Below are 27,354 nucleotides of genomic sequence, written 5' to 3'. Positions count from 1 at the left end.
GCAGCTGCCTGAAGTTTTACCCTGGCACAACCCCTTCTCCTTCCCTTCCCCACCCAAAGACCCTGGCCGAGCCCCCACCGTGGCCTGGACACCTGGGTCTTTTCTTGAGGCTCCTGTCTCCCCCCCACCACGCTCCACAGCCCCCTTCTTCTAGCTTTGCCTGGTGGTCTGCAGCTTCCCCATGGAAAGCACTTGCTTCTGGATAACTGGGTGGGGAAACTGAGGCAGGAAGGTGTGAGGGCCATGCCCACGTTGCAGGGGAGCAGACCTTGTCCAGCACCACCTCTCCCCCTGCCCCTGCCTCATCCCCCCTGGCTGGGGTTTGTCCCCCTCCCCAGGGCATCACCCCCATCCCATGCCAGGACCCAGCACCTCTGGCCCCTGCTGCGGTGCTGTGCCCCAGCCGGGGAGAAACAGCGGCCGCGGTGCCCTTCAGTCCCCACACACCATGATCCTGGGGTCTCAGGGCAGGGGGGAAGACAGGGATGATGGTCGCGGTCACACCAGGGGTCCCCGCGCCTCCCCGGGGATGGGAGGAGGGGTCACATCACCCCAGTGACTATGTACAACCTACAAATAAATACCGTCTCCTGTGGGAGGGGGGGAGTGCGTGTGTCTGCGTGCGTGTGTGCGTGGATGTGTATATATATATATATATATTTATTTATTTATAGATATTTTTAATATTAAAAGGGGGGAAAAATAGACCACTGTGCTAGCAAAGTCCCTGATGATGGTTTCATGTAGGCCCGTAGGTCTCTGGCTGGTGATTCCGGCGGTTCCGAGGCTTCTTCTGGTCCTGCTGCTCCTTGGCTTTGAGGCCAGCCAGCGGCTGGGGGGGGCTAGCAGCCATGTGCCGCCAGTAGCCCTGGCAGTACTGGTCCAGCAGTCCCATTTCAGGCTGGGTGAGGAGCTGCAGCAGGTCCTGGTAGCGGGGAGTGGGGGCGCCTGGCAGGCCGGGGGGAGTCTCGGCCTGGACCAGCACGGCGTGGACGGCACGGCCGCTGAGGACGCGGAGCTGCACCTTGGTCACCGTGTGCTTGAAGTTGTTCTCGGTGGCGGTGCAGGAGTAGAGGCCACTGTCAGCGAGCTGGAGGGCGCGCAGCAGCAAGCCCTGCTCCGTCCGCAGCACCCGGCCCTCCACTCGCAGCTGGTGGGGGGGGGAAACGTGGCAAGGCTCAGCCGGCTGGTGCCTGGCCTCCCCTGGGGTCCCCCGGCACCCCCGGTGCAGCACCCTGCCCTACCTCTTTCCGCCGGTCGCTGTTGTCCTTCTGCAGCAGCCACTTGATGCTGGCCTGGGGGGAGCGGGGCTGGCACTCCAGGAAGGCGGTGCTGCCCTCCACCCCGTACTGCACGGCCTCCACCGCGTTCTTGTTAGCTGCAGGGGCGGGACACGGGCAGCCGGGTCACACGTGCTCCTCCGTGCCCCTGCCCCACTGCCCTCCTGCACAGCCCACCTGCTCTCCAAGGGAGAGCTCCTGTCCTCCTCCAGCCATGGGTCTGCCTGCTCCCCAGTCACCCAGCAAGTGTGCTCCTCCTCTAGTGGAGCCATGCTTCCACAGGGGTGTCCATCCATCCATCCGTTTGTCCGTCCATCCATCCATCCATCCATCCATCCATCCATCCATCCATCCACCCGCCCACCCACCCACCCACCCACACATGTTCATCTTCCTCTGAAGTACCCATCCACTCATCCACCCACTTATTCATCTACACACCCATCAATTTGTGGTCATCCTTCCCCCACTGTACCCATCCATCCCTCTGCCCACCTGTCCAAATCTACTTGTTCTCCTCCCCAACATATCCATCTGTCCATCCGTGTTCCATCCCCAATGTATCCACCCATCCACCCACCCACCCATGTTCATACTCGTCTCTAATGTATCCATTCACCCATCAATCCATCCATTCATCCACCCATCCATCCATCCACCCACCCACCCATAGGCGCTCATCCTCATCCACATTGTATCTACTCATCCATGTTCATCCTCCTGTCCAATGTATCCATCCTTCCTTCCTTCCTTCCATCCATTCATCTATCCATCCATCCATCCTCACTCTCCTCACATATATCCACCTACACAACCATCAGCCCACTAGGGCTGGATGGTGCATCCATCCACCCATGTCCCCCTCTGGCTGCTGCTCACACCCTCCTACTCCCTGCCCTCAGGACACCCCCCAGCTCCCCCTCAGTGCCATGGGGCTGTGCTCCAGACCCCACTCACCGTTGGAGTTGTAGCCTCGGCACTGGCGAATGGGGTTGCCGTGCCGGACGTCCTGCCGTCGGCTCCTCCTGTGGGGAGGCGGGAGGTGAATGGGGGAGCCTGGGGCCGGGGGGGTCCCTCCCTCCCGCTCCCCCCCGGCCCCCCGTACCTCTTGGAGGAGGCAGAGTAGCGGGTGCAGGCGCTGCCGTCCCAGGCGCAGTAGGGGTCGCGGGCCAGGCAGCAGTCGGCACAGGCTTCCCCATACACGTCGCAGCGGTGCAGGGCCAGGTGGGTCACCCCTACGGCCGAGGACACGTACAACTGTTGCTGTTGGGGGGGACAAAGAGGACAGGTGAGATGCTATCTCGTCCTCACCCTGCAAGGAGCCCCCCAGAATGAGCTGCAGCCTCCCGGTACTGGGACCGGCCGAGACACCAGAACCACTCAGCTTGCCCTGTGGCCACCCGCGTGCCTCCCTGCCAGCCACTCTGGTGCTGTGGTGACACTGGGCAGTGCCACGGCTGGGCACATGTAGGATTTTCCTGGCCCCTCACCACACACCATGACTCACCCTCTTGGAGGAGATGGTCATCGTCTTGATGGGTGCCGGCACCTAGACGGGAGCAGGAGCAAAGGAGATGAAGGGGCGACTACCTGCCCTGGCACTGCAGCCCCAGGGTGGGCACCCCGCACACCCCCAGGCAGCTGGGGTGGGCAGGGGTGGGCAGGGGGAGCTGCGAGGGGACAGTGGGCAAGACAACCAATGCTTGGGGTCCCTCCAGAGCCAGCCAAGGGGTGGCTGGTGTCCCAAGGAGCTGACTGGTGTCCCAAGGGGCTGGCTGATGTCCCAAGGGGAAGGTTTATGTCCCAAGAAGCCAGCTGGTGTCTCAAGGGGCTGGTTGGCTGGGCTGAGGACGCTCAGCAGAAGGTGGAGGACAGACCAGCCCTTACCTTGAACACCTCAATCTCCTCCAGCATGAGCTCCTCCGTCTCCATGTCATCCCGGGGGAGCACGATCACCTTCTGCACGGTTCCCCGATCTGCAAGACACCACAGTGCCCGGGTGCTCAGTACCACACCTGGGCATCTATGCCCTCCCCTCCTGGGAAGGGGGTCCCTTCTGGAGCTGGGGGGTGGAAGGACCCCCCAAGCCCATCCCCATCTCTCTCCTGCCACAGCGGGCAGCTGTGCCTGGGGTGCGGCACGTCAGCTCAGGTCACCACATGTGGCTAGGGACTGCCACCACCCAAGGCAGGGTGAGAACAGCAGCTGGGAACAGGCAGCAGGACAGGGGAAGGTCCAAGATGGATCATGGAGGCTCTGGGATGCATGTTAGAGCAGGGGAAGCACCAGGCTGGGCAACAGTGCCCCCAGGATGGGCACTGGGACTGAGGAAGGACAGGGCAGGATGCTGGTGCCTCTAGGATGGGCAATCGGGCAGGGGAAGCACGAGGCTGGATGACGGTGGCCTTGGGATGGGCAATGGGAAGCATGAGGTTCCATGAGAGCAGAGCCCATAGGATGGACACTGGGGTCGGGAAACGATGAGGCTGGATGGTGGGGCCCCTGGGATGGGTCAGGAACCAGCCTGGATGGCGGCATCCCTAGGATGGCAGGTATCATGCTGGATCGCCGGCCCTGGGTACGGGAACTGGGCAAGGGGAAGGACCAGGCTGGATGGTGGGATGGGCACCAGGGCAGGGGAAGGACAAGGCTGGATGGTGGGTTGGGCACTGGGGCAGGGGAAGGACAAGGCTGCAGCCTCGAGGAGGGGCAGGGATCTCGGGGGGGTGGGTCTCAGCCCCTCGCCTGGCTCCAGCATGGCAGAGGGCACCGTGTTCTGGCCAGCCCTGGTGGTGCCCGTGCCCTCCGGGGCCGCGCCGGAGCATGCTGCGTTCCCCGCGGTGCGCGGCGTGGGTACCTGTGCCCAGGAAAAGCACCTCATAGCGCCCGTCTGCCGCATCCACCTGGTCGACGGCCACGGTGGTGAAGCGGTAGTTGACGTTGGTGCGGACCACCAGTGGCTGGCGGTGGGTGGGGTAGACGGCATGGTACATCAGCGGGTGCGCGCGCATGAAGTTGATCACTTCGTCAGGGTAGTCCTTGGTTGACTTCATGGATGGGGTGAAGGTCCCCCCAGGGCACTGTGGCACAAACGTCACCAGCGCTCCATGACCCGGTATCCGGACATGGGTCTGAGGGTGCCGTCTGCCCCGCAGGTGCCGGCTCACCTCCCCGTGCGTGCCTGGGGGGTACTTACGGTGCCCGGCCGGGGGTAGGGCATCTTGCCCGTGTAGGGCATCCACTGGTAGTTGGGTCCCTCTTTGTGCGCGAAGGGCCCGTTGAAGACCATGCGGATGTCGGCCATGGAGTAGACACAGACAGCAGAGCCTTTGAAGACCGACCTGGGAGGAAGGACCTGCTGCCACCCTCTGGCTTGGCGCTGCCCGCCACAGAGGCATCACTGAGACCCCCACCCAGCTGGGGACCCCCCTCCACTGCTCCGTGCCGGGAGGGTCAGCACTCACCCCGAAGCGGAGAACACAGCGTAGATAACAGGGTTCTTGGTGTCCTGAGTCTGCTGGATGAAGACGTCCTCTTGGGACAGAAAGATGGGGGTGTCACCATGGGGGAGGCGAGACCCACCTTGTGCCCAGGGACTCTGGGGCAGGGTGGGCAGCAGCTCCGCATGGGAGAGGTAAGAGGTGGGGGGCAGCAACGGGGTCCCCAGCCCTCCCCAGGGTGACCCCCAAGCCCCCAAGGGGTGCAGAAGGCCCCTGGCCCCCATCTCCCCAACTCACGGAGCTCGTCGAAGTGTGTTTCGATCCCGTCGGGTCCCGGCACAGAACAAACGAGCCGGGCCTTCAGGAAGGTGCTCCACTTGTTCACGAGGCAGCAGTGGCCCCCGTCGTCGTTCTGCAACGGAGGGACCCCCACGCTCAGCTCTGCCTGCCCGCCCCCGCTCCCCTCCCCGTCCCCCCACCCCTCCACCTACCAGACAGATGCGCCCAATGCGGGAATAGACGCCGGGGCTCAGCGGGGCATCAGCCGACTTCTCTCGGAAGAAGAAGTAGAGCTTGTCGTCGTTCCTCTCGCTGCTGTCGGGGATGAGCTGGGCACGGACGAAGGCCGGGTCTGGAATGGCATGGCACGGCACTGTCAGCCCAGCAGCACTCCTGCCCCATGCCGCAGCGCAATGCTGATCCCCCCCTCTCCTTTGGCACGGCCCCACTCCTGGGAAAGCACTTCCACCAGGGCAAGCGCCGGATCTGAACCAGAGCTCCAGAGGTGGGCTGAGGATCTGAGTCTCTCTGGTGACCATTGGTGCCCTAGGAGGGGCTCGAAGCATCCTTGGGAGCATCCCTGAGGTCCACAGGGTGGAGGGCTCCAGCATATTCATGAGCAGGGCGGTGGGAATGGGTCTTTTCCCCCTGGGGAGGAACCACACAGCCTGGAAGCTTCTCAGGAAGCTTCTCCCTGCCATCCATCAGCCGGTGCCCAGCCTGCGCTGACAGCTCCCCCTCTTCGGGTTACCGCCCTGCCGCCTCCCCGGCCCGGCAGGATCAGCCCATCTGCTCTGCTCTGTTTACTCAGCTGCCGCCCCACAGGCAGGGGTGCTCCGAGGGGGGCAGGATGAGCGCTCGGGGTCACTGATTGCAGGCGACATGGTTGACATCTCAAGCCCTGCAGAAACCCATGCACAGACTCTGGCAGAGCCAGCCTCTTCTCTCACCAGCTGACTGCTCCCACCACCCAGCAAAGCTCCCAGCATGTCTGTCACCATGTTCCACACAGCTATCTCTCTGCTATTCTGCCTAGATTTCCTTCCTTCCTTCCTTCCTTCCTTCCTTCCTTCCTTCCTTCCTTCCTTCCTTCCTTCCTTCCTTCCTTCCTTCCTTCCTTCCTTCCTTCCTTCCTTCCTTCCTTCCTTCCTTCCTTCCTTCCTTCCATCCCATCCATTCATCCATCCCCCATCCTTCCGTCTGTCCATCCATCCATCATACACCAATCAATTCATCTATCCATCCATCCATCCATCCATCCATCCATCCATCCCATCCATTCATCTATCCCCCATCCATCCATCCGTCCATCCATCCATCATACACCAATCAATTCATCCATCCATCCATCCATCCATCATCTGTCTATCCATCATGTGTCCATCCATCAACTGTCCATCCATCTGTCCGCCCACCTACCCATCCCACACCACCACCCATCCATCCCACACCACCATCCATCCACCTGCCTGTGCTGGCTACTGTCTCTGTCCTGGGAGAAGGACACAGTATGACATGATGGGTCTCGTCTCTAGGGCCGGAGATGTGGGGTTCCCAAGGAACCTGGGCCAATGACACCTGAACTCACCATTGAGCCAGCGTGAATTGTACTGGTCTGTCCTCATGGCTGTCTGCTTGCCCATGGTGCGGAAGATGGCTGCGTCCGTGCCCATGAAGTCAATGTAGACGCCAGCGTAGAGCTCTTCATCTGCAGAGGGCAGAGATCAGCTGGAGATCCCCACCTCGTCCCATCCACCCACCTTCTCCCACTGCCCCAGGCTGCATCCAGTCCCAGCTCCGGCCGGTAGCCACCAGGCAACAAAGGCCCACTGCCTGTGGCCATCCCAGAGAGCTTGGGAGGTTGGCACTGGTCTGTAACCAAGACTTCCACCTCTGCTGGGCCAGGTGCCCAAGGACCAGGTGCGTAAGGACCAGGCATCCTGGGTGCCCAGCCACCTGCAGCTGGAGTGGGCAGGAGTGGCAGGGGCAGGAACTCGACTCCTTGGGGATATTTGGGCAATGCAGGAAGACAGTGGGAGTTGTCCCATCTTGCCTGCATGCTCCTTCTGCTCAACACAGGCAGCGCTGTCCCCAGGGAGCTACAGGACTCACTTATTAACACAGAGACGGTGTCTACTTTGGGGTCGTAGGAGCACTTCCCCTTGCCCGACTCCAGCTTGTCCGGCTCCAGGTAGAAGATATAATCCTAAAAAAGGAAGCAAACCAAGCAGCTGGTTAGACTTTCACCTCTTCATCCCTGTGGCACCTTCTAAAGCTCACCAGGAGAGGCAGCCTCCTCCAGGATGGAGTCCAGCAGTGAGGACAGATGTGGATGGACCACACCAGGGGTCTGCAGGTCTCCTGAGAAGCTGAAGCCCCTGCAAGCTACTCCTCCGATGTTGACGAGTGCTTCTCCATGCCCTCCACTGCTTGGAGACTTGGCTGAGCCACCAGGCTGAAACGGGACATCCATGCCCCAGGCCCGCTTCTGGGCAAACATCTCCCTCCGACCACCTCTTGGCTCTGGCTGGCCACGCCATACGTCACCACTTGGCCGGCTCCAGGTCACGCAGTTCCAGCAGCTTCAGAAGGCAGGATATGGCCCACGGCACAGCTCGGCGGCCAGACCCGCCATGGTCTTCTTGCCAAGACCCATTTTCCAGCATGCACCGCCGGGGTGGCATCGCAGTGAGATGCTGTGCCTACTCCAGGGGACCTGCCCCATGTTGTTACGAGCCTTTGCCTTCCCTGTGGCCATCCCCAGCTCCATCACACATCCCAGGCTCGGGGCCAGACCAACACTGTCTCCAGAGACGCACGCAAAACCCTCTGCTGGTGCCGGCTGGGGGCAGCCAGGTCACCCCTCAGCCCAGTGTACAGACCCCTGGAGACAGCACTAAGCATGGCAGCATGGAGGACCTCAAGCAATGAAATCAGGCTGGCAGAGCTGTCTGCTGGCCGTGCCCTGGCTTTGACACAGGGGCAATGGAGACAGTGGCGGCCACCCTCTGTCGACAGGTGAGGAGGGTCCTGGCAGAGCCCCTGGCTGCGGGAAGGGCAGGAGGGGCAGGGAGCCGGGATGCTCACCATGTGAGGACACCTCCCACCGGAGGGCATCCCCATGCCAGCTCCTCCTGGGGCATCCTTACCCCAGAGACGGGCACAGCCACACTTCCACCATCCCCATGGCAGCACTGTGCTGCCTGCGCCACCGTCACCATCACAAACTCCTCTGCTCGGTGCCGGCCCTGCTCCTGAGCTGGCCAAACTGGCCACACCACTTCACCCTCCCAACCGGGCAAGCCACTGCCGTTCGGCTAACGTGTCTTGAACCGCATTGGAGCTGCCAGAGAGCCGGTGACGGTAGTCCCCAGGAAGCCGCTCCTTGGGGCACAGGGAGCCTCGCCAGGGAGCTTCTCCCTGCGGATGCTGGGGGCCAGATCCATCAGGGAGGGAAGAATGGGGGGTCCTGATGGGGCTGAAATGGCAACAGTGCTTCCCCACTGGGGAAACTGGTAGCAGAAGCTGCCCGAAGCTGGGGAGATGCTCGCAGCCAAGCATTGCCCTCTGCCCTCCTACCACCCACCCTCACAGTAGAGGGGCCAGGGGACACAGAGGGACAGGCTGCCATGGGGTGCCCGCACCTCACACACTCCCCAGCCCATGCACCGACCCACATTAGTCCGGAGGGGAGAGACTCGGGGGGGTGACACTGTCAGGGCGGGCTGGATGCTGGGTGTCCCCAGAAGCTGGGGATGCCATCGCCTCCCGGAGCCCGCTTGCCCACTGGGATGACACAAGCCCCTCCCGGGGCAGGGCGAAGCAGCGGCTCAGCGATGTTTTTGTAGACCCTACCAAAACACCTCCTGCACATCGCCTCGGCATCCTCCCCTGAACTATCCAGAGCCCCACGGCTCTGCCGACATGTGGCCCCGCTTCCAACGGACACAGAAAGCCCGGAGCTGGGAAAAGCTGGCAGCGGGGCATGGGGATCCACCGTCCCTGACAGTGTCCCCTGCAGGGGACCCGTGCACGGCCTGGGAGGAAGGAGTTAGTGAAAGAAAGAGAGCAGAGATGCCAGGCCGGTGGCTGGAAGATGCTGTGCCGAGAGGGGAGGACATGGCGGGGATGCCCATGGCATGGGGCGCCCGGCCCGGGGGTCGGAAACATGCTGGTGGGAAGGAGAAGGAGCCCGCGGCTCCGTTGTGGCCCGGGGGAGAGGTGGGCACGGCTGCGGCGGGCTCCCAGACTGGTTCCCACCTTGCTTTGTGCTGGTCTTGGGCTGAGGGGGCTGTCGGTGGATCTGCTTTCCCGGCCTCCCGGCTGGCTCGGCGGAAACCCCTGGGGAAAAGGAGCAGGGCAGAGAGTTAGCGCCGGTGGGGAGCAAGGACCCCCCGGGGCGGGGGCGGGCGGGGGGACACCAAGAGCTGGGGTGATGGATGCCTATGGAGCAGCAGAGCCGCGGTCCCCGGGGTGGTGCTGGTGGGGCTCCGCGGATGCTCTGGGCTGGGCTGGCCTCCAGCAGGAGCTTCTCCAGGATGGATCCTGCTCTCTCCGGCAGAACCAGGGTGCCCCGGCGCGGGGCAGGAGAGAGCAGAGAGGTGGCTACCCACAGACGGGCAGGTTGTGTTCTTGCCTGGGGACACAATGCTGGCACCTGTCACCCAGCTGGCAGCACCCCGTGGATAGCAGCAATGTCCCAGTGCCGAGCTGCGGCACTGGGGAAGCTACCGGCACCGCAGGGGTCACCAGGACCCCCTGTCCCTGACACACCACTACTGCCTCCACCGGAGGGGACACACAACGCTGTCCTCAATTGCACTGGCACCCCTGGTCCTCAAATGCTGACACTGCCCAGTCCAGTTCTAATCCGGTCCCAATCCAGTACCAATCTGGTCCCAATCCGGAGTGGCCCGAGCACCATCCACCTCTCTCAGTGCCCCTGCCGGGCTTGGGGGACTGAGGCAGACCCCCGTCCTCCACGTCCAGCGCCGTGCTCCTCCCTTGGCTCACGGCACCCAGCTTGCTCCGAGAGGACACAGCCCAGGACCTGCCACCCCGGGGTGGGGGGATGGACATCCCCCGGGACACCCGCGCTGCTACTTGCAGAGACTGGCTCCCTCCCAGGGCTGTCCTGAAAGCGCTCCTCTGTCGTACATCCAGCCCAGTGGCACGCGGCTTTGATGCCACCTTCTTGCTGTGCACCATGGTCCTCAGGGCCGGGTGACATCCATCCAGGGAAGTCTCCGACACGGCCAGCACAGTCCCTGCCATGGTTCTCCCTGTGCAACACCGGTGCTGGCGTGGTGCCGGGCATCCTCCACATCCGTAGCAAGGGGCTCAACAGCCCAGAGGCAGGTGGGAAACCAGAGGGAGACATGTCCCTCGCCCCGGCGGAGATCCAACGGTGGCCGCAGCCAGCAGGGTTGGAGGGCACGTTGCCTGGAAGCCGACGTCAGGGTGAAGAGAAGTCCTCGGTCTGCGAAGATGGCTCAGCCCCACTCGGCAGCACAGCACCGTTAGCCACGGTCACCCGTCAGCCCGCTGCTGCCCCCCGGCCCTCTGCCCCCCCAGACCTCCCAGCACCAGCCGGCAGAGCCGAGCCTTGCTGCACCACCCTCCCACCCCCCACCGCAGACCTACAGCAGCTGTGCCGGCACCACCGGGTTGGGCACTGGATCAGTCCCCCCCGTCCCTCCCGCCCCTCACCTGGGCTTTGCGCCCGCGGTTGACGAAGGCGCAGATGGGGTTGTAGGCACCAGTGCCGCACACGTAAAGGTGGGTCCGGTTCCAGGGCTGGATCAGGCGGATGAAGTTGCCACACTCCCCCTGGGAAGCAGAGGAGGGGGTGCCAATCCCAGCAAGGGCACAGGGGCACCCCCCTTCCCACCGCCTGCCAGCACCCATGCCGGGGTGGGCACCACAGGGTCCAGCCCCCTGGCATGGGGCAGGAGCTGGGGAAGGGAGAAAACAGGCCAAGGAGACAGGAAGGTGGGAGGCTGGTATGGGGCATGGGCTGGCATGGGACATGGCATGGGACCATAGGTTGACGTGGGTCATGGGTTGGTATGGATCATGTGATGGCATGGGTCATGGGTTGGTATGGGTCATGTGATGGCATAGGTTATGGGTTGGTATGGGTCATGTGTTGCCATGGGGCATGAGCCGGCAGGCTGCAGGGCCCAGCCCTGGCTGCCAGGAGGATGCAGTGTGGGGATCTCAGCCTCCTGCTTGCCCATGAGACTCTGCGTGGCTGGGACAGAAGGGGTGGCAGGACACCGCAACACCTTGGAGTGCCACTGGCTGCAGATGCTGCTGCGCTACAGGGGACCCAGGGGATTTCCAGGGTAGGACGTAAGGACATAAATCCCCCTCCAGTGCTGGGCACCAGCCCCCCCACCCCTACCAGAAGAGGGTTCATGGTAGCCACTCACGTTGCTGTTCTTGCCCGACAGGATGCACTCCTCAATCCTCTGCTGGGACGCGGGCCAGTGGATCTGCAGAGACACCAGTCCAGGGGAGACCAGGGTTCCCACCCAGCCCAACCTCTTGCCCACCGGCACCACTGATGCCCATCGAGCTCTTGCCCCAATACCCGAAATGCCCGCCTGTGTGCCCGGTTGCCCTCCTTCCACCCATGCCCTGCGATGGCAGCTTACAATGAGGGGCTCGCGGTTGATGTCATGGAGGTCTAGCGAGAGGACGTAGTCCTTGCTGCCCACGTACATGCGGTCGTGGTCCTCGTCTTTCAGCAGGATGCGGTAGTCGCTGGAGTTGAGGAGGAAGTTGAAGAAGTGCGCCGTGCCCGTCGCCTTCAGCTCTGCAGGGGCAAAGGGGCACGCATCAGCACCCTGGGGACCCCCGCCTTCCCCAGTGCCACCCCTGCCCCTGAGTCCAAGCCTGGTCCCAGCTGCAGGACCTCCTGTGAGAGGAGGTGGGCACCTTCCAGGTCATGGTGCCCATCTTTCAGGCCATGGAACCCACCTTCCAGGTCATGGTGCACACCTTCCAGCCCCACGGTGCCTACTTCCCCCTCCATGAGCACCATGATGCTGACACCTCTACGTGGGACATGGGGCAATGACGGAGATGCTCACGGATGGTTGGAAGAACCAAGAGTGGGCAGAGGAGGGGGCAGCAGGACCTGAGCTCAGGAGACCCATCACCCCACTGAGATGGGGGAGGAAAGGGGTGGCTCCAATGCATCCCATCCAAGAGCCCACAGCTCCTCAAACCTCCGGCATCACCCCTCTCCTGCACCGGTCCCCCTTCATCATGGTCCCCGTGTCCCACCCAGGCCACTGGCTCCTTGGATGGAAGAGCTGGGACCCCAAGGAGGCAGCTCCCAGCGAGGGGACTCCCCCACCCTGTGCACCCCATCCCCCCTTGGGAAGTTATTTTTAGCTCGAGTGTGGGAGCAATGAGTGAAAGAGGATAATGAGGGTCATGAATATTCACAAGTGCAATGAGGCAGCCAGATGGAAGGCAGAAGTGCTGCAGATGATGTGGGCCGGTGCCAAGGACCACGCAGCAGGGGCCAAGGCATGAGCAACACAGAAGACCCTACCCCCATGGGACACCAATCTGCCAGGGATGCCACCAACTTTGCAAGTGCCACCCCTTTGGAGGTGCCATCCCTTTGGATGCCACCAACGGCCATCAGATACCACTCTCAGGCATCAGGTGCCACGCCCACTGGACGTCATCTTCCCCAGCTGCCACCCCCTTTGCAGATGTCACTCCCTTTGGATGACATCCTCAGCCATGAGATGCCACCTCCATGGGATGACATCTGCCCCAGATGCCACCCCCTTTGGAGGTGCCGCTCCCTCTGGAGGTGCCACTCTCTCTGGATGCCACCAACAGCCATCCGATGCCGCCTCCATGGGACACGATCTGCCTTGGATGCCATCCCCTTTGGAATTGTTACCCCCTTTGGATGTCACCCCTAGACATTGGATGCCACTTCCATTGGATGCCATCTGCCCCAAATGCCACCCCTGTGGAGGTGCCACCCCTTTGGAGGTGTCACCCTTTTGGATGCCACCAACAGCCATCAGATGCCACCTTCCCACCCAAAGCGTCACCCCCTTGGATGCCACCCCCATGAGCATCCTCACCCCACAGTTTGTCCCTCCACACAGGTGCTGGGGCCGGTTTGGGGCTGGGGCAGCCCCCTGGGGTCCCCCCTTTCCCAGCGGGAGCAGAGGACGGTCCCGCAGGTCAGTAGCGGGAAGGAGCACGCCGGCTTCCAGGCAGGGCCGGGCAGGGCTCCAGCGGCCAGCTGCTGTTCCCAGCTGGGATGCCAAGTGCCTGCAGATCACCCCGACCTCCCGCCTCCCAGCCCCACAGCGGGGCTGGCAATGACCCACGAGTGTCCCCAGGGTCCCTTCCCATCCTAGGCACCCTGGGGACATGGGGGTCTGCCCTCTGTGGGGAGCAGGAGGGATGGGGTGGGTGCACAGCCTCGGGGACACCCTGCTTGTCATCCCGGGGGTGGGATGGGGAGCTGGCAGGGGGAGCAAGCACCTCCGGGGCAGGGTGGGCACCCACCCTCCTGTTAGCCTGGGAAAAAGGGGGGGTCTCCATGGGAGCCCACACCACGGAGGGCAGAGGGTTGCCCAGACGTGGCCAGATCCATGCTACCCGGTGTCACCATCTCCGTCCTGCGGCCAGCAGCGGTGCTCCCTGGTCCCCAGCCCCACAGCAGGACACGCACAGCCCACCCGGCACCACAGCGGCAAGGCCAGTACGTGCTGGGCACCACAGGGCGGAACCCCCTCTGCCCCCCCGGGACACACTGCGGGAAACGGCGTCACGGGACGTGACATCAACCTCCCCCCAGCCCAGGGGTCCGCCTGCCTGCCCGCTGGGGCTGGATGGATGGGGCGAGCGCAGTGGGGTTTGGGGGTGCCCCCTGCCACGGCAGAGGTGGGGTGGCGCTGCACGAAGGGTGGGGGGCTGCCCCCCGGCCCCAGCACGCTCCTCCTCCTGCCTCTCCCATCTGGGCTCCAGATGCTCCCTGCTGCCAATGCTGGCTTGCCTGCCACCCGCGGTGTCCCCTGCCTGTCCTGTGGCACAGTGGGACCAGTCCCTGCCTGCCCCGTGGCCAGTGGCTGCCTGTGCAGTGTCTGTGTGTGTGCCCAGGAAAGGGCAGAGCGGCTCCGGCAGAGGGTGACGCAGGCAGAGGAGCAGGAGAGGTTGCCACCGGTGCTGGGAACCCACTGTCCATCACCCTTGGGGCAGAGACAACCCCGGTGCGGGCAGAGCCGGGGATGGCGGTTAAACCATGTGGGAGATCTCATGTGGGACAGCCCTACATCTGCCATCACTGCCTGGCCCAGGGATGCCATATCCAACCTCTCCAGCGGACACAGTCCCGTCATCCCACTCCCAGCTGGAGCGGGACACCATCAGTCCCACGCATGGCAGGAGGGTCCTGTGCCAGCGACAGTCACAAATACCCCACATCCATTGGGATGGACAACCCCAGGGCTCAGCAGGGGATGGGGCCAGCAGCACAAAGGGCCCCGTCACCCGCCTCGCCGGGGGTGCCATTCAGCCCCCCACGCCCCAGTGATCAGAGGGGCACCCCCAAAGCGGGGCGGTGACGGACCCGCTGCCCCGTGACGCCCTCTCCAAAGGGGACGGAGCAGGGGGGCGAGCCCCCGCCCCAACCTCTGACCTCCCGAACCGCCACCCTCCCGCCCTCCCGCCTAATCCCCTGCCATCGCGCCCCCAAACCTGCCCCCAGCAGGCAGGGGGGGGCCCAGGGGACGGAGCGGGGCGGTGGGGTGTCCCCCAGGGCTGGAGAAGCCGGCTCGTTAGCGGATGCGCACTGATGAGCGTATTGCCTCCCACATCCCCACCACCAGCCCCACTACCAGCGGAGCTTCCCCGGCTGGCAGGGAGCCTAATCCCATTTTAATTGCCCAGCACCGGAGCCAGGAGCCACCCGGCATCGCAGCCGGGGTGGCCACCCTGAGGATCATCCCCTCACAGCATCCCACGGAGTCCCCACCGAGTCCCTCCCCAGCAACTTGCCTCCCCAGCATCGTTTGGTGGCCTTGGGCGTTGAGATTTAATTACTCCGTGCTCTTGAGCGATGCCGGCGGCCAGGAGCCCCTCAGCCCCTTGGCTGGCAACGTGGGGCGATGCTGGGCTCTGCCCCATGATGGTGATGAGCGGCACCGCCCAATTACACGCTCTGCAAAGCCAAATTCCCCCTTAGAATGCCAAATCCGGGCGGAATTCGCAGCTCCGGCAGCTGCCCACACGTCAGCCCTTGCTGGCTGCCACCACCGTCCCCACGGGGCAGGGATGAGCGCTCCCTGCCCATCGTCGCCCACCGACACGCAGACTGCCACTGATCTCCAAAGCATGGGCGAGATTTTGGAGGAGGGGGGGGAACCCAAAAAGATCATGCATCCCGGGGTGCTGCTCACCCCAGCCCCCCAAATTCCCCCGACCCCCCCCCCAGGCATCACCAGGGTGCCAGCACAAAGAGTTAATGCCATTAGGACCCGAGCCCGTCACCTCCCCAGGTGCACCATCGTTGTACCCCCCCCCAAAACCAATTACAGGCGCTCTCACCTAATTAGTTTCTAATTATGGGCTTGTAGCGCATTCAACATAATTAGTATGTAAATTACACGGCGTGTTTATATTCAATAACCGCTCTCCCCCCCCTCGGCTGGCGGCGGCAGCGCCTTTTGGGAGCCCTTTCTTTGCATGGGGGTGAATGAATTCACTCCAAATGCCGATGGAGAAGCCCGGCGCTGATCCCAGGGGAGCCCGGCCCAGCAGGGATAAATCCCAGCTCCAGCCCGGAACGTTTTATCCCACACAAATTTAAAGCATGCCCCAAATTTTGGGGATGCTCCTCCCTAATTTTTTTTTTTTTTTTTTCCCCCTGCTGGAAATCCGGGATGTGGGTTTCTGGGTACCCGGCAGAGGGGAGGGATGGGGAGTGATGCTGGGAGAGGGATGGGGGGGCTGGATGCGTCCCCCCCGCCTGTTTAAAGCATTTGTTGTTATTGGGGCTGATCAAAGAGCTGGGTGGGTCGACCGATGAAAGCAGAATTGCTTATTTGTTTGAGCGTCACTCCGCTACCCCTTGATGGGTTATTTATGATGTAATTAAGCTAATTACATGTAATAAGAGAGTTTCCGTGGCCCCCAGCCAAGCTCTTTTCCCATTTAACCGATTCACAGGTGGGAGGAAACCGAAGCCGCCTTGCTGGGGGGTTCGGGAGATGAAATGGCTCCAGCTCCCGCTTGCCGCTTTCCTCCCGCCCTGGGCCATCCCCAGCTCCCCCCCTGGGAGCATCGCCCCATGCCAGCCCCTGCTCCCCCCAGCAGGGGACAGGTGCCATGGCCACCCGGGTCAAATCCCTTGGGATAAAAGCGGGGCCAGCCGGGTGCTCCCCCACCTCCTCCCCCGCACCGCCCCGGCCACCATCACCGCCAGGCCAGTTGGGCACGGGCCAAAAAAACAAAAAGAAAAAAGAAAAAACACATTTTTTCAGGCGAAACCGCTGATTCATCCCCCCGCCAGCCTGCCCCAAGTGCTCGCAGGGTGGGGGGGATGTGTCCCAGCGAGCATCGCCGGCAGGGGGGACCCCGTCCCCACCGAGCATCACTCGGCAGCCGTCACCCCGGTCCCCACGGGGAGCTGGGCCAGTGGATGCTCCAGCAGCAGGAAAACCCTCTCGGGAAGAAGCCCGGCTTCGGAAAAAAACACTTTAATCCCTGCAAAAGCAAAGGGCTGAGCTGGGGGGTCCCTACCCGCCCCCTTGGCAGGGGCTGGTGGCTCTGGAGCCGGTGTGGGGGGTGACACACACACATCAGGACCCCAGGAATGGCCACGCTGACTGTGCTGCTCCAGAAGGAGCGTCGCTAATTTGAGGGATAACGAGCTTATTAGCTACTGGATGGGGGGGCTGAAGTCACACGGGTTGGTTTTTTTTTTTTAGGGTTGGGGGGGAGGGAACAAGGATTAAGGAGCTTACGGACCTTTGCAGCCGGAGCCCAGGGGGCTCAGCCCTAGCGGCAGCCGGTCCCAGCGGGTGGGGGGGTCCTGCCACAGCCCCCCACCGCCCCAGCCAGAGAAATCCTCTTAGGGGGGCTCAGCCCCACGTCCCCGCCCCCCAGGGCATGGGAGAGGGTACCGTGGTGTGTCCCCCACCTTCAAGGGGTCCGGGCACAAACCCCCCCAACCCACACCGGGGTGGGGACCGATGGCACCGGCTCTCCCAGCACGTCCCCAGGGCTGGCTGTCCCCAAGCCCTTGGCCCTGCCTGCGCATCCCCCCCATGTCCCCCCCATGTTTATCCCAGCCCGCTGTCGCCGAGCGGTGCCCACAGCTGCGGCAGCTTAGGAGGGCGCCAGGGTGGCCCCCGGGGACACGGTCCCCTGGCCGGGCTCCTCTCCAGCCATCTGCCACCCCCAGCCCCGGATCAAACGTGCCGATGTCCCCCGGCCGCCAGCCGAAATGCCAGCGGGGCAGGAGGGGAAACTGAGGCAGGAAGAGCATGGTCACGCAGGGGGCTGGCGGCATCGCCAAGAGGAGACTCCACCGCTTGATTTATTCTTTTTAAAGTGATTTTTCTCCCCCCCCCCCCCCCCCCCGCTCCACAGGAACTGCCCTGCCTCTCACTCGGCCCCTCCCAGCCAGGGCTGCCCCCCCCCCCCCCCGGCTGGACCTCTGCCGCAGCTTTTCCGAGAGGTGCCGGCATGGCTGTTCCCGTCGCAGCAGGGCTGGGGGGGCGGGGGCGGCGGCTCCCCCTTTGAAGCCCCACCGAAGAGCCCTGACCCTGAGGGCTTCCCGCAGTGATGGGGGGCCAGAGCCCACCCTTCCTTCCCGCACGCTTTTCCCACGCCGGACAGGGAGCAGGACACGGAGGGATGAATCACCATCATCATCATCATCACCTCCTGCATCCTCGTGGGGAAAGCACCGGTTGGGCAGCCAACCCCCCCCCGGTGCCCGAGCCCCCCGGCACGGAGGAAGGTCCGGAGGAGAGGGGGCCGCAGGATGTGTACGGGAGAGAGAAGGCGGGGGGGAACTGTTAGCAAGGAGATGATTAAAAATATCCACCCTATTTCTGGCCAGCACCAGGCTGGGATCTGGGAAGAGGCTGTTGGCAAAAGGGAGCGGAGCCGGAGCCGCTCCCAGCGCTGTTCTTTCCGTGCCGGTCACCTTCCTCCTGCCGACACATGGACAGGAAAGCCTTGAGAGGGAGGACAGACGGACAGGGACCACGGGGGTCACGGGATGGGGAGGGGGGAGGACCGGGGGTTGACCCTGTCCAGCCCATCACCCTGCACCAGGGGGGGGAAGGAGCTTGGCTCCAACCCCTTTCCTATTGCTTCGTTATTTTATATATATATATCTAATATTTCTTTTTAAAGCTCTCAGAGACGATGGGGCTCCGTGGAGGATGACGCAGGCCCTGGGGAGCTGCGACAAACCTCCGGCGCGCGATAACAAGCAAAGGCAAACAAACCCCGAGACGCTCCCGGGGCTGGCGGGGCTCCAGGCAGCGCGGCCCAGGCGAGGCGCCGGGGGGGGGGGGGGGGGGCGGGATGACACAAACACACAGGGACATGCAGCTCCCGCCAGCACAGCTCCTTCCCCGGCACCCCGCCGGGCGCCAGCTCCAGGCCATGGCCACCTCCGTCCCATCCCATGGGGATGCTTCAGCCAGAGGGATGCTGGTGGTGGGGACCTGCACCCCAGCCCCAGCGTCATCCCTCCAGCCATGCCCACACCGATGGCCACCAGGTCCCCCCCAGCGGTGCCACGGCCGTGTCCCTGCCAGCAGAGCCCACCTCAATTCATCACACCAGTGCCCAGCTCCCATCACATTCAGCTCCGCTGCCTGCTCAGCTGCCCTGGGGCATTTGGGGCCAGGAATTTGGGTAGCAGCCTCAGCTCCTCAAGCAAGAGAAGGGGCTGGGGCTGGCCGGGAAGTGCCGCTGCCACCCCACATCTCACGGCCCCACGGCTTCGAGGAGGCTGCGGGCACAGTATCAACGTGGGGAAGGCTCTTACCAGCAGCTCGGCGTGCGGCTCCCGGCTGGCCCTCGAGGAAGACCCTGGGCTAATTCTCCGCTGCCACTGCTGCGAGAGCATGGGCAGGGAAGGGGCGAGCGCATGCCTTCCTGATCCCGGCATGCTTGCATCTGGCACACCGATGGCATTTCTTCTCCATGTGCAAGTGTGAACTGGCCCTTTTCCCACCACAAAGCCCCTCTGCAGGCAGCGAGGGCACGGGGAGCCCTGTCAGGCCACCCCAGGCAGGAGGGAGAAGGACCGGTGATCCCAACACAGGTGCTTGGTGACACTCCCGGGTCCCTGGGGCATGGCCAGGGACTTCTGCTCCACCCAGCCAAAAAACCAACCCCAAACCAGCCCCCACCCCGCGGCACAGCAGGCCTAACCATGCTTATCCGGAGTTAATCCCACTCCCCGCGGCTGCGGGATGGCCACAGGCGTTAACACACACCTCGCCGGGGTGGCAGGCACCGGGTGCCAGGACTTTGCCGGAGCCTCCCGTCGCCTTGGCCACGAGGAAGGGATGCTCCAAGCCAGGGCAAGAGACGCATCCCTGGGTGGCAAACGGCAGCAGCCGAAGCGCCCCGCAGCCCCCAAAATCCTCCGAAACCACCTTTCAGAGAGGAAAACGGCGCCTGCCGTGCCGGGAGGAACTGCTCGCTCCTTTCCAGCCTGGACTTGTCCCCTGCCTCTTCATACCAGCCATTTTTCCTGTCGAGACCAGCCCTTAGCACCAGCGGCTCATCCTGCCTGTACCACACTTGCCATCAGTACACCCCGCCCTGAGCCCCTCCTGCCAGGCTCTGCCAGCCCGGAGCCGCCGTGCTCACCGTGGGCTCTGCCACCGCATCCTGGGTTTGCCCATTCGGAACGTGACCGGAGGGCAGAGGCACGGTGGGACGGTGGCGCAGGGGCGCAGGCAGCATGGCCCCCGCTCTCCCACGGCATCTCGCCTCCCCCGGGACCCCAAGGCAGGGCAGATGCGAGGCTCCGCGCGCCTGTCACCCTCCCGACACGCGTCCCAACGCTGGGATGCATCCCAGCGGGCAGCCAGCACTAGGGCAATGGCAGCATCAAATACACCATTGCCGGCAGGGGCAATTTTTGTTCCGCTCCTCCAGGTTTCCAACCCCAAGCCCTGACTCATTGCCCCCCATCCCGCCCCCCCCTCAGCATCCCCACAGCAGGAGCAGCTCCGATGTTATTTTGGTCAACCCCTCCACCCCAAAGCTTACCCCGGGGTCCCCCCCACAGCTCCCAGAGCCAGCTGGGTGGGTTGGGCAGCCCCGGTACCAAAGGGTTAAGCCCCTTCTTCCCCCCCCCGCCCCCCCAACCAGGCATCCTCCCCTCCTGCCTCTTGCCGGCTCCCTGCCAGCTCCCAGGTGCTAATACCAGCTGGGGGGGGTCAGGGCAGCGTCAAGCTGCTGTCTGGACTCAAGGGGCTACTGCGGGGGGGCTCCCCACACCTCAGCACCCGGCTTTGCCAGATGGAGGGAGCCACCCACACGCGAGAGGAAGCGTACTGGGGGGACTGGGCAGGCAACCAGCCCCCCCCAGACTGGGAGCAGGGGGCAGACTGGAAGCTCAGACACGGTACAGATCCCCACGGAGCTTTCCGAGGGTGCAGCCTGCTGATGCCCCCCCCGCATCCCGCGCTCTGGGCGAGGAGGAGCAGCCTGGATCGGGGTGCCCTTGGTCTCCTCCACCTTCTTAGGGTCCCACCCTGCTCCCCGACCCCCTCCGCCGGGCTCTTACCTTTGAAGGAGAGCTGCACCCTGGGGGTGGCGACGCCGTGGTCCTTGGCGTGGGCGGCCCGCCAGCCCAGAGTCAGCAGGGTGGCCCACAGGAGGACGCCCACCACGGGCATGGTGGGCACACACCGGGGCACCGAGGTCGAAGGGAGTCCGGGGTGGGGGGGGCTGCCAAGCCTGCCAAGGAGGGCACAGGGGGGAAGGACATCAGTTTTCTGCACCCACTGCACCCCCGGAGGGGGGGAGACAAGCCCCCCACATCCCGCTCTTCATCACCCGCTGGCACGCAGCATCCTCCGGGGAGAGCTGGGAGCCAGCCTTGCAGAGGGGGAGTGCTCAGCTGAACCCCACTGAGCAGGCTGGGGGGGTTGGGGGGGGGAGGAATCGGGGGGTGCCCAGCCTCACCTCCTCGGGTGCCCAGCCGAGCGCGCAGGGCGAGGCGAGCGCGGTGGCGAGCACCGCAGCAGCGCGCTCCTCCACCCAAACTGGCGAGCCTTGCCCAGGTGAGGAGCAGCCCTCCCCGTCCGCCCCCCCCCCCCCCCGCCCCGAGCCTGCAGCATCCCCACCCCGCCAAGCTGGCTCCCCCCGCCACAGCACCCAGAGGGGTCCCATCCCCAGCCCTCTCCCATTCCCGCCCCCCCCCCCACCTCCTCCCAGCCCCCGGCAAAGCCACAGCGAGCAGAGCCGGGATCAAATCTTTCCAACATGAAGGAAATCTGGACTTCATTATTCCAAGAACGTACAAAAAAAAAAAAAAAAAAAAGGGATTTTTTTTTTTTTCATAAATAAAAGAGGAAGAAAAAGGAAAAAAAAAAAAAGCCCTGCCTGTGTGCCAGGCAGCTGGACTCCCTGGGGCTCCAGCACTGAGCGGAGTCCGCCAAGCTGCCTCCAGCAAGCCACACACGCACCCCGGCACGGCACGGCACAGCACGGCGCGCAGTGCCCCCGGCATGCCCCCCTGCCCCTGCTGGAAAGGGACCATCACCTTGGGCCCGGGTCCCCCCTCCCCGGGAGCTCCAGGAGTCTCGGGGCAGGATTCGGGAGGAGGCCCGTGGTGGGAAGCCCCTCGTGTCCCCAGGGAGCTTCACACCCAGGGTGGGATGTGCTGCCCCGTGGTACCCGGGTGGGCTCGGGCATGAGGGAGCACCTGGCCAGCCCAGCCGAAGGCGCTCTGCGCCGTGGGGATGGAGCTGCCACCCAGCATACGGCACCGGGGGGTCCCCACTGTGCCACCCCCACGGGGATGTGCCCTCCATGGCTCTGCCAGCTGCCACCGCACAGCCCCACGGGGGACGGGCACACAGAAAGGCGCCAGGGGGATGGCGGGGAACCCTTCGGGGAACCCCTGGAGAGGGATGCTGAGCTGCAAGGGGGGTACCCGCGACGCCAGCCCCAAGTGGGACAAGGGCAGCAGCATTGTCACCAGCGGGTGTGCAAATGGGGTGGCCAAGGGGGTGCCACCACAGCCCCTCCAGCGATGCACTCCCTCGGGCGGCCGGGCAAGACCTGGAGAGCGGTGGCACCGCTGGTCCCTGGGGCTCCATTTCCCCCCCGCCCCCCTCGCTCTTGCCTTTGGAGTCAGTAAATATTTCGATTTGCTCCTCTCCCCCTGCACACACAAGCTCTGCTCCATTGTACTGGCATTCGGTCCCTTTCCAGGCTGCCCCCACCCTTCTCCCACCCATTCCCAGGCTCTGCCCTTCCCATCAGCCCAGCCGGGACAGCCCGAGCCCCCCAGTCCCTCCACCAGCCAAAACTCCAGTTGGTTGCAGTTAAATACCCACCCCCCCCTTCCATCCAAACCTCCCCCCCCTCTCCCCGGCAGCTTTAGGAAATAATTCTGGCAAATCCCACTATTGCATTTGGATGGAGCGGCGTACGCGTCAGAGACAGGGAGCGAGATGGCAAACAAAGGAAAAGAGGGAGAGGAGGGGAGCGCAGTGAGCGCAGGGCGAGGAGGGGGGGAAAGGGCCGGCGGGGAGCAGGGGGCACCCAGGCCTGGCCGGGAAAGGCAAATTCCAAGGAAGCAAAAAGGGGAAACGGCCCATTGGAGCGCACCTTGGCCGGGAAATCTCTATTTCCAGGGTCATCTGCGCTCCAGGGAAACTGGAAACTCCAGGGGAGAGCGGCCACGTTCCTCCCCCCCGCCAGCACCCGGGCTGGCTGGGGTTTGGGGGGTGGGTTTTTTTTTTAGGGAATTAAAGTTTGGCCATTGCTGGTGCTGCCGCTGGAAGATCAAAATCCCACTCGGCTTTATCCCCCCTCCCCAGGCCGGTCAACCGAGCGCGCCGAGCCGAAGCAATTAAGGAAAGGTTTTCCTGGCTGGAATAGGAACTCCTATGGGAGGGGGCCGAGACACCGGGGCAGAGGGGGTACAGGGAGGGGGAGTGCAGAGGGGGGTTTGAGGGTAGGGCTGCCCGCACTCCCGGTCCCAGCGGCCTCCGGAGCGAGCCTTGGGAGCAGGAAACGTTTTGGGAGGGAAAAAGAAATGCAGGCAGGATGGGCAGCGGGAGGGGAGGCTGCCCACGGCGCCCCAATGCGCGACGCCCCCCACCCGGGGCGGAGGGGGAATAAATAAGAAATAAAATAAAATAATAACGCTAATGGTCCGCCGCGGCCTCTCGCGCCCGGGGAATAACTTTGCACAACTTTGCAGCGCCGGCACGCCTGGCCTGTCCCCAGGGAGAGCCCCCTGTCCCCTGCTCCCCGGCCCTCCCCCCCCCCCCCCCCGGGGCTCGGGGTCCCACCGGGGTGGGCTTCGGTTGCCCCATGCCACCCGCTCCACGGTGCTGGGCGGGGGGAGGGGGCTCTGGTGTGTCCCCCCCACCCTCAGCACCCTCTCCCTTGGGGGGCACCCACCCTGCCACAGCCCCTCGGCCCCCCTAGCTCCCTGCCAGCCTCCGTCCCTGCCTGCACCCTGCCCCCGGGGACCGTCCCCCCGCGGGACCGGGGGGCGCCCGCCCAGCCGCGGGCTCCCGGGGGTTGGGGGACCGGCAGAGACATCCCCCCCCACACCTCGGTATTGCCGGGTGTGTGTGGGGGTATTGCCCCCCTGCGAGGCGCGGGGTTCTGCAAAGCCCCCGGTGTCGCTGCCCGCTCGGGGCAGGGGTCCCAGCACAGGAGCCACCAACACACCCCCCCACCTGCAAGTTGCAGCGCGGCGCGGAGCGGGGACACACACACGGACACACACACACACACACACACACGAGTTCCGAACGGCGGAAAGTTTTTCCGGGGCGCCCCCCCGGCAACGCCGGACCCCCCCTCCTCCGCCCGCCCTTACCTCTGCGGGGGTCCCGGCGGCGGCTGAGGCGGGGTGGGGTGTGGGAAGGGGAGGGGGAGGTGTGTGTGCGCGGAGGGCGGCGGGGCTCGGCTCAGCGCCGCGCCGGGCACCCGCGGCCCCCCGCCATCTCGACTGCCGCCGCGGCCCCGGCCCGTGGAGCGGCGGCGGGGCGGGGGGGGCGGGGGGGGAAGGGGCGGGGCGGGGGCGGGGCCAGCGGCGGCGGCGGCGGCCCTGCCCCACCGGGCGCCGCAGCCCCTGCGCTCGCCGCCGCCGAGGAGGGGTCTCATTTGCATAGCCACGCCCTCTCAGCCCCACCCACCGCCCCGGGGCCGCCGGTTCGAGCCCCGGCGCCTCCCCCTCCCCGCTCACCTCCGGCCTTTTGTTGCTCCGTGCCGGTGGTCCCCCCGGCGCCGTGCGGGGCGGTAAGCGGCTCGGTTGGGCTCCGGTGGTCAGCACCTTCCCGCCGGCCCCGGCGAGGGAGCGGATAAAGAAGCGCCGCGTCCTGCCTTTGTCTGCCGAGGCGGGCGGCGGGGGGCGGCCCGGGGCGGCGGGAGGCAACGGGGAGCCGAGCCCGGGAGAGCCGGTGGCTTTGTGAGAGCTCCGGCTCCAGAGAGAAAACGCCTCCCACACACGGCAACTCCTTGGGCAGGGAGCGGGGCTCCTTCCCCCGGCCCCACCTCGCTCCTTCTGCCACCCCCCACCCCGGTTATAGCCCCCCCGCCCCCGTCCGGTGACCCCCGACCCTCAGCCCAGGGGACACAGGTGATCCCAGCCCTGCTGCGGGCTCCCAGCATCCCTCTGCTCCAGGATCTGCTGCCCCTTGGGGTATCCCTCCCCGGGACCATTCCCCTGGGTACCCCTGCACTGAGACCTGCTGGCCCTTGGCTGATCCCTGCCCGGCACCATTCCCTCGGTATCCCTCTGCTCCAGGGTCTGCTGGCCCCTGGCTGATCCTTGTCCGGCACCATTTCCCCTGCACACCATGGCACGCTTCCCTCCAAGGCAGGGACTGGCAGGCGCCGTGCAGCTGAGCCCCGTAGCTCTGTCCTGATCCGTCCTGCCCCGAGCTGGGCACCTTGGAGCCCGTCAGATGCCAGGCACGTGCCTTAGTCCCCTGCTCTGCTCCCACCAGGCTGGGGACCTCTGCGGTGCTGCCTGCAAAGGCAGGAGCTGCCTCCACCCCCAGCTATGGTACGATCCCCCTGCAAGCACCACAGAGCTTGGCCCCAGGCCCCCCACTCTAGCAAAACCTTCCCCCTTGGCCTCAGACGTCCTGTCCACAGGTTTGCCGGCTCTCCTTCTGCTACGCTGCTCCTACGCAGGGTAACGAGGCGTTAAGGATGCTGAGAAAGCACAAAAAGGGGTGCTGGAGGGGAAGGTGCCCTGATCTTAGACCCACCATGTGCGTGGGTGGGCCTGTACTGTTCCCCCACACCCAGGGCGGTGCTGGTGCCTCCAAGCCCAGGTCCCCAAGCAGGAGCAGGGCATGGGGGAGCCAGGGCTGTCCCGGCACAAGAGCCACAGGATGGACAGTTGTCAACACCCACAAGCAGACCTTGCTGCTGAAGCGATTCCCCTCCTTAGCGCAGCCCCCTGGCTCTGTCCCAATGCCCCTCCATCGCCCCACTTCCACCAGAGGGAGAGGGGACTGTTTGCAGGGCAGGGTCTCCAGCCAGGGCCACCTTGTCACCTCTCACCCGCTGGGGCTGGAGGAGGAGGCAGAGGGGGGGCTGCTGCCAGCCCCACTGTGATCTGCACCCTGCTGCCACCTCCTTTCCCAGGGATGGCTCCTCAGGAATAAGCATCTCCGTCCTCTGCCCTCACACTTCTCCTCCAGCTTTCTGTGGAAAATGAGGAGTTTGTCACCGGCTTTCTCATCACAGGCCACGCTGTGTGCGGGAGAGGGCGGCCGTAACGGCCTCAGTCAGCAGGACAAATAAATGGCCCGAAACACGATACGCGAGAGCTTCCTGGGATAAAAGAATTTCTAAGGAGAGGTTTTATTTTCCCCTCGGAGCCCCAGCCTCTCATGGTCTGGTCCAAACACAAAGGCTGTCCTGAATTTCTCGTCTCACTTTCTCTCCTCGCAGCTGGCGAGTCGGGCGATGGTTTGGGGCACCCTCTCCCCCGCGCCGGGCTGCAGTGGTGGCCCGTCACCCGGCCTCCACAGATTGATGGCCTCCCCAGGTTGATGGCATCCCCAGGCCACCAGCATCCGGCGCAGCCTCCCGGCCCCCTGGTTGCAGTTCTGGGGGTGGTGACACACATTTGGCGGTGAATTAAACTGGGGCAGCCACAGCCGTAGGCAGTTCTCAACCCCCCCACACTACCTGCCAGGTGCTGGGAGGGCTGTGGGTGCTCTCTCAAGCTGTGGTGGGGTGACACCGGGTAGGAAAGGGGGTGCCCAGCCCTGCTCCAGGCCACCCTCCCGGGACCTGCCCCCCAGAATGGGTGTGGGGGTCCCGGAGACCTGTAAAGGAGCCAGGGCTGTGTAGCTGGGTCCCCGCCACCCCCTCCCTCTCCCCATCAACCCTGGCTCGCTGGCAGGGAACCGCTCCTGGCCCCATCCGGTGTATCATTAACCCAGAACTGAGCCATTAACAGCCCGACTCTCCCAAGTCCCCATCATTATAAATCAGCCTTCCCCGTAACTTCCTTCTCCCCTGCTACAGTTTAAGCCCGTGGCTTCCTGTCCTAATTAACCAGTGAGGTTAATTGGTCTCCAGCCTCTTTACACCTCCAAGGCTCTCTGAGGACTGGGGTCACTGCATGCCCTGTTCCTGCACTGACCCTCGGACCCTTCCCCTCGGCATGAGCTCTCCCAGGAGCATCCGGGATGGGAAGCCCTGATGCAGGCCCACCCCCCCCCTCCGACCCGACACCACTGCTGGGGGCAGCTGCCCGCCTCTCCCAGCTCCCGGGAGCTGGATTTTGCCTCCCTGACCCTCGCCTGCAGGCCTGGGGTGGGCACCCACCACCCACCTGGTACCACATCCCTGTCCTCATCCCCATTCCTGTCCCTGTTTCCACCCCTATCCGTATCCCCATCCCCATTCTCATCTTTATCCTTGTCCCCATCCCTGTTCCTGTCCCCATTCCCATCCCTATCCCTATTCTCATGCCTTTCCCTGTCCCAATTCCCATTCCCATCCCTATGCTTGCCCTCATTCCCGTTCCTGTCCCCATTCCCACCCCTATCCCCATTCCCATTCCTGTCCCCATTCCCCCCTTTCCTCCCCATCTCCTCTCCTTCCTGGCC

General features: G+C 64.4%; 1 protein-coding gene across 3 annotated transcripts; it reads right to left on the bottom strand.

Annotated features, from left to right (window-relative positions):
* Nucleotides 1-664: 664 nt before the first annotated feature.
* LOC134521510 (semaphorin-3F-like) lies at nucleotides 665-24,212 on the bottom strand. Of its 3 annotated transcripts, none has more exons than XM_063348056.1 (19): nucleotides 24,096-24,212; nucleotides 20,814-20,986; nucleotides 11,659-11,819; nucleotides 11,434-11,496; nucleotides 10,709-10,828; nucleotides 9,260-9,340; nucleotides 7,112-7,205; nucleotides 6,588-6,707; nucleotides 5,212-5,351; nucleotides 5,018-5,132; nucleotides 4,745-4,814; nucleotides 4,477-4,621; nucleotides 4,138-4,360; nucleotides 3,168-3,256; nucleotides 2,788-2,829; nucleotides 2,386-2,543; nucleotides 2,238-2,305; nucleotides 1,245-1,378; nucleotides 665-1,150 (listed from the first exon to the last, which is right to left on the bottom strand). In XM_063348056.1, the coding sequence occupies exons 2-19, from the start codon at nucleotides 20,923-20,925 to the stop codon at nucleotides 740-742; spliced, it is 2,346 nt and encodes a 781-aa protein (XP_063204126.1). In that variant the 5' UTR covers nucleotides 20,926-20,986; nucleotides 24,096-24,212; the 3' UTR covers nucleotides 665-739. The 3 variants fall into 3 exon arrangements, with proteins under 3 accessions (XP_063204126.1, XP_063204127.1, XP_063204128.1); XM_063348057.1 differs by lacking the exon at nucleotides 24,096-24,212 and adding an exon at nucleotides 21,215-21,234; XM_063348058.1 differs by lacking the exon at nucleotides 9,260-9,340 and having other exon boundaries at nucleotides 667-1,150.
* Nucleotides 24,213-27,354: the final 3,142 nt, after the last annotated feature.

This window comes from Chroicocephalus ridibundus, chromosome 10 (assembly GCF_963924245.1).
Source record: "Chroicocephalus ridibundus chromosome 10, bChrRid1.1, whole genome shotgun sequence".
Lineage (NCBI taxonomy): Eukaryota > Metazoa > Chordata > Aves > Charadriiformes > Laridae > Chroicocephalus > Chroicocephalus ridibundus.
Note: the sequence above shows the minus strand (reverse complement) of the source record. Positions and strands in the feature narration are given on the sequence as shown.